Source organism: Schistocerca americana, chromosome 4 (assembly GCF_021461395.2).
Source record: "Schistocerca americana isolate TAMUIC-IGC-003095 chromosome 4, iqSchAmer2.1, whole genome shotgun sequence".
NCBI classification, from domain to species: Eukaryota; Metazoa; Arthropoda; class Insecta; order Orthoptera; family Acrididae; genus Schistocerca; species Schistocerca americana.
The window spans coordinates 481,419,047-481,426,090 of record NC_060122.1 but is presented as its reverse complement, the minus strand read 5'-3'; the positions used below and the strand labels follow the sequence as shown (position 1 = coordinate 481,426,090).

The 7,044-nt window shown below is 40.1% G+C and overlaps 1 protein-coding gene across 1 annotated transcript in view; it reads left to right on the top strand.

Moving 5' to 3' along the window:
* Positions 1-1,508: 1,508 nt before the first annotated feature.
* Positions 1,509-7,044, top strand: part of LOC124612296 — a 45,202-nt gene continuing 39,666 nt past the window's right edge. The window contains exon 1 of the mRNA XM_047140407.1: positions 1,509-1,590. Within this exon, the coding sequence (XP_046996363.1) occupies positions 1,526-1,590 (65 nt within the window). The 5' untranslated portion in view covers positions 1,509-1,525. The remainder of the gene's footprint in view (positions 1,591-7,044) is intronic.

Here is a 7,044-nt window from a genome sequence, read left to right as displayed (position 1 = left end):
AGTGAAGTACTGCCTGAAAGAAGCTGCATAAATATTGTCAGATCTTGATAAGATACCTGCAAAGGTTGGAAACTTGCTTTAAATGTTCAGAAATGAAAAACTATGCACTTCACAAAATGAAAAAAAAACTCATTAGGCAATGATTACAATATCAGTTAGTACTCTATGACTATAATATCAATGAGTTACAGCCAACTCGTACAAATGCCTGGGTGTAACACTGTGTAGGGATATAAAATTGAATGATCTCAAAGGCTCAGTTGTGGGTAAAGCAGCTCATAGACTTCAGTTTATTGGCAGAATACTGGAAAGATGCAATCAGTCTATGAAAGGAGATTGCTTGCAGATCACTTGTGCCACCTATCCTAGAATACTGCTCAAGTGCATTGGACCTGAACCAGATACGACTAGCAGGGGCTATTGAACATTCACAGAGAAGGGCAGCACAAATGATCACAGGTTTCTTTGATCCATGGGAGAGTGTCACATAGATGCTGAAGAGATGGAATTGGCAGACACTTGAAGATTGGAACTAAACTATCCCAATAAAAGCGTACTTATAAAGTTTCATGAGTCATCTTTATGCGATGACATAAGGAATATACTAAAAACCCTTATGTATTTCTCCCACAGGTGTCAGGAGGACAAGATTAGATTCATTACAGTAGGCATAGAGGCATTTAAACAAATAATCCTTCCTGTGCTCTATGCATGAGTGTTACAGGAAGAAACTCTAGTAACTGGTACAGTGAGATGTATCTACTGTGCTTCACAGTGGTGTTCAGAGCATAGATGTAGATGTAACTGTAGATGTGCCAACAGGCCAACCAACAGCATACAAAGTTAAATAGTCAATGCATATATTAATTTACACTCAGTGAACACTGAAAAGCTTTCTCTAGATAATAAGTAACTCACTGTTTATATTGTATGTGTACTGGACATTTTTTGCAGTTATAATTTTTTTATAACTTTGGCTTAGTAGTAAGCAGACTTAGAGATTTACCATTTTAACTTCATCATCACTAAAATCTATGTCTATCACATTTTTCGGTATATTTTGGACTTATAAATAAACATTTAATTCTAAACAGTTACAGCAAATCTTGTGGTTGTAATTGTTTGCTACTCCTGGTTTCAAGAATGTCACTCTCACTCAGGATATTGCAGTTGTAGATGAATTTATTATTCTAAGAAAATATATTACTGTATTAATTTTCTTTATTATGACAACAGTATGAATCACTTTACAACTTGTAAGGAATAGCAGCTGAGGTATGTGCACTGTTTTATAAAAAGTACAAAATCTGTCAGCTTTGTAATACATTTGTTGTTGATAGTTTACAAGTATGGCATTCTTTTTGTTCACAGCTGTGGAAACAGATATCTAGTTGTCATGGCACTTCTAGTAGCAAGATTTATAAGAAAAGTTATTGTAAAATTAATAAAAACTTGCCCCGAAGTGTTTGATGTAGGAAAGAGTAACACCGAAAGTGAGTATAGATACATCTGTGATTATTTAACAATGTCTTCAGAAGGACATGGAATAGCAAGAGGATATTATGGTTTGCCAACATACCCTGCATACATGTAAGTATAAAACATTTTGACCCTGAATTGGGGACAGGATAATAATGTTAAAAAATATTTCATAATGTTAATTTTGAAATACTCAGATAAAGATCTTCATTTAAACTTAAGAACTGGCATATTTGTTATATGGCACATAGTATGGTTAGAGAATCATAACACTTTTGTTTTATGTCAAAACATTGTTGTTCAAAGTGAAAGTGAGAATTACATGAAGGCAGGTTCACTTGTCAAATTCATTTGTGGCAATATAAATCCAATTGTTGTACAGGTAATTATGCATAAACACAAGAAGGAGATGTTTATTTCTAAAAATTCTGCTAAAATCAACTAAATTAATCATTAAACTCTGTTTATTTGAAGTTCACAGCTGAACACATTTGATTTTAGTATATTTGCAAGGAATAAAGAACGTTTTATATACTGAAAAAAGTCAAAACATATGAACTTCACAATTTTGTAGTTCCAGAACATATCAATAGATTTATACAATTATTATTTTTGCATAGTTTTCGTAAAATTATTAATTTTTTACAAGTAAGGTGACACATTGTTATGAGCAGAATGTGATACATATGAGGCCATGCTGTTTTGCAAGTTGCAAACACCTACTCCTTGTGAGAGAATATCCTGGAATTTCTATTTCATAACATCAACAGTGCTAATAATACACTCCTGGAAATTGAAATAAGAACACCGTGAATTCATTGTCCCAGGAAGGGGAAACTTTATTGACACATTCCTGGGGTCAGATACATCACATGATCACACTGACAGAACCACAGGCACATAGACACAGGCAACAGAGCATGCACAATGTTGGCACTAGTACAGTGTATATCCACCTTTTGCAGCAATGCAGGCTGCTATTCTCCCATGGAGACGATCGTAGAGATGCTGGATGTAGTCCTGTGGAATGGCTTGCCATGCCATTTCCACCTGGCGCCTCAGTTGGACCAGCGTTCGTGCTGGACGTGCAGACCGCGTGAGACGACGCTTCATCCAGTCCCAAACATGCTCAATGGGGGACAGATCCGGAGATCTTGCTGGCCAGGGTAGTTGACTTACACCTTCTAGAGCACGTTGAGTGGCACGGGATACATGCGGACGTGCATTGTCCTGTTGGAACAGCAAGTTCCCTTGCCAGTCTAGGAATGGTAGAACGATGGGTTCGATGACGGTTTGGATGTACCGTGCACTATTCAGTGTACCCTCGACGATCACCAGTGGTGTACGGCCAGTGTAGGAGATCGCTCCCCACACCATGATGCCGGGTGTTGGCCCTGTGTGCCTCGGTCGTATGCAGTCCTGATTGTGGCGCTCACCTGCACGGCGCCAAACACGCATACGACCATCATTGGCACCAAGGCAGAAGCGACTCTCATCGCTGAAGACGACACGTCTCCATTCGTCCCTCCATTCACGCCTGTCGCGACACCACTGGAGGCGGGCTGCACGATGTTGGGGCGTGAGCGGAAGACGGCCTAACGGTGTGCGGGACCGTAGCCCAGCTTCATGGAGACGGTTGCGAATGGTCCTCGCCGATACCCCAGGAGGAACAGTGTCCCTAATTTGCTGGGAAGTGGCGGTGCGGTCCCCTACGGCACTGCGTAGGATCCTACGGTCTTGGCGTGCATCCGTGCGTCGCTGCGGTCCGGTCCCAGGTCGACGGGCACGTGCACCTTCCGCCGACCACTGGCGACAACATCGATGTACTGTGGAGACCTCATGCCCCACGTGTTGAGCAATTCGGCGGTACGTCCACCCGGCCTCCCGCATGCCCACTATACGACCTCGCTCAAAGTCCGTCAACTGCACATACGGTTCACGTCCACGCTGTCGCGGCATGCTACCAGTGTTAAAGACTGTGATGGAGCTCCGTATGCCACGGCAAACTGGCTGACACTGACGGCGGCGGTGCACAAATGCTGCGCAGCTAGCGCCATTCGACGGCCAACACCGCGGTTCCTGGTGTGTCCGCTGTGCCGTGCGTGTGATCATTGCTTGTACAGCCCTCTCGCAGTGTCCGGAGCAAGCATGGTGGGTCTGACACACCGGTGTCAATGTGTTCTTTTTTCCATTTCCAGGAGTGTATGTTGCTTGGGCAAGCCTTAGTTATAGTTTGGTTCTTGTTCTGGAAGTGAACCAATATGTAATCTTTGGCAACCAGTAAATGCCTGTGTCTTGAATTGTTGCCTGAGTGCAGATGATGGATGCTGCTACTTTGTTACATGTCTCTTGCTCTCTGTTTAATAATGGTGCACCATGGACGTATCTCCTGCTACATTTGTTCAAGGAAAGCTTCTCCATCATGAGCTTAATACTCCGTGTGCTCCTGAGAACCTGTTTGCTGCACATTCTTTGAGCCATTGACTGATACATTGCTATTCATTGGTTATGGACTGTCCTATAACCAAGGTTATGGTGGGTAGGATTGTGTGCAGATCAACAGTTCAAATTGGATCCAGCATCAATTCATCAACATCAATGATTTGCAAGTCAATTTGCTGTTCTGCTCTTTTGCTGTTTCAGTTTCACACATACACAAGTATTCCACTCATCTGTACATCATTGGCAGTGTATCTTTCAGTATTTAATCTTTCCACTGATTCATATGCTATTCCTTTAATTGAACATCTGTCTCAGTAACAAACCTTCATTGTCCTGCAACTTTCAAACAGATCCATACCCTCTGACCCCATAAACATGCAACATGATTGTTTCTGTATGGTGCACATCATCGAAGGTGTGAATATATTTTGTGCGCTACTGTGTGGATTTATACTACTCCAACCTGTCAACATGTTTGTGGCATCAAATTAAGGGTTTACTGTTGGTGCCATAAAAAATATTTTAATCAACACACGTTTCCATGAAAGTTATAAAAAATCCTGTAATTTAATGGCCTTCTCTGAATTTTAAGTCAGTTGCAGGGAGACTTAAAGTCACTTGTGATTTATGCTCTATGAGGAAAGTTCTTGGTTAGCAAGGTAATGTAATCCAGAATGAATTTTCAGTTTGCATTGGAGTGTTCACTCATTTGAAACTTAGCCTTTACTGATTTGAAACTTCCTGGTTGATTAAAACTGTGAGCCAGACCCAGGCTCAAACAAAATTTGAGTCCCAATCTGGCACGAAGTTTTAATCTGCCAGGAAGTATATAATATATTATAGATGGGGGGACAAGGAGGAGGGGGGTGGGGGTGGCAAAGAACAGTAAGGATGACTGCCTCAGTTACACTGTTGAGGATGCCATCAGGAACATTGCTGAAAATTCTTCCCACATTACTAAGTGAGGTGGTGCAATGGTTAGCACACTGGACTCTCATTGGAAGGTGATGGTTCAAACCCGCATCTGACCATCCTGATTTAGATTTTCTGTGATTTCCCTAATTTGCTTCAGGCAAATTCTGGGATGGTTCATTTGAAAGGGCACAGCTGATTTCCTTCTCCATCCTTCCCTAACACGAGCTTGTGCTTCATCACTAATGACCATGTTGTCGACAGGACGTTAAACGCTAATCTCTCATCCCCCTCACCCCTCTTCCCACATTACTATCAGAATTACATAATCATTCCAGTGGAACTACAAGCCCTGCAGACATAAATGTCAATTTTTAGGAAAAAAGTTCATATTATATTCCATATGCTATCAAAAATGAAACACATTAATTTAGATTACTTGTTTTGCTATTGGTGCTTGATTTCTACCTTATCTACTCATCCCCTTTGTGTCACACATCTTTGCTTTATGTCAGTTGAACAACGAGCCATTGGTAACATGGTATGAATTCATCAGGTCAGTAAAAAGTTGTAATACTGCTGGCTGTGAAGGTGTTTCTAGCAGCATATTAAAATCTTGTGCTGAGTTGATAGGCTTATCCATAAGCTATCTTTGTAGTCAGTGACTTGCGGCATATTTCCTAACAGACTTAAATATGCTGTAGTGACATCCATCTACAAAACTGGGGATAAGCAAGCCATCTCAAATTACCTTAGTATCATTCTCTCAGAGAAAATGGTCTACGATAAAATACTGACTGGTTTAACTGAGCAAAACTTTTTAACTGCTTCTCTGTGTGGCTTTCATAAAGGATTCTTCACATAGAAGGCAATACAAGTCCCCACAAATGAAATAGTAACAGAGCTAAACAAGGAGAATTATCTTGTTGGTATGTTCTGTGACTTTACCAAAGCCTTCAATTGTGGGGATCAAAAAATTCTGTAAGGCGCAAACAAAATGTTTCTGTTTGAAGGCCTTACAGCAGAGAATTGGTATGCCAATCAGGCAGAAATCACCATGAGCATTAAGAGGCGATCATGATTCACTAATGTACCAGACTTAAGATGCTTGCTTGGTGAAACACCATGTCCTACTGCGTGAAACAGATCATAACTGTCTGCTGCACATCTTGGCTGATAGGAATTGTTAATACTTCAAGGCCTGTTTTTAAGAGACCAATGGCATGATATGGAGAGAGATCAGGACTAAGTTGGTGTAACTTATGCCTTATGACATTTGTGACATGGGGCTGAATCTTGACTTGCACAGAACTTGGCGCACCATTCCACAATGGTTGGTTTTGAAAGACGTGCTACCCCATATGCATTCTTCAATCTGCAATGGATATCTACTAGTGTTTGTCCTTCAGCAACCAACAATAAAATAACAGCATGCTGGTCCTGTTTGGATGCATTTGGTAGTAACATCGCCATAGTTCATGTTTCTCCATTTACTGCATGCGTGTCAGAAAGATAGGAATGTCAAATTAATCCCTTGCCTACATGTTGGTGCTTTTATACCCACATTGGAGTCATGTTACATTGCATATACTGTGTAACAGTGCCCTCAAATGGAAACTTTTTGATCACCCATTATACTTGATACCTTCTCTTACGGATTCGAAATGGAAGGGTAACCTTTGTAGATGGTCACACTAGATCACAATGGTTCTGATGTGATAAGCAGCTGAGCACAGTAGCTGAACAGTTATTGGTTTACTTAGTTTACACAGGCATACACAAAATTCATGCCTTTTTTAAAAATATGAAACCAGTAATCCTTGAAATATTAATATCATGCAAATTTTTAGGATATAAAATCTTTCAAAATATTTAAAGGCAATTACTGAAATTCTAAATTTACAAAAATTTTCCCCATAACATTAGAACCAATAGCATTTAAAAATTTACAATGATCCAAGATATTTAGAATAATCACTGAAGACCTAGATGGCTCGAGTTTCCTTTTCCTTTAAACATTAGGAGCAGTAACTTTAAAAATTTAAAATTATCCAGCGTCTTCTTTCTAAAACAAATAAGCTTAAGTTTAGTATTTTTTCATATTAGTACACTGCAATTGGCCATGTGAGTTACTTAACGCCAGTTCAACCAATCCATTTGTGAGAAAACCAATGTTACAATAGTTATAGAAGAACCAATAAAAAATTTAAC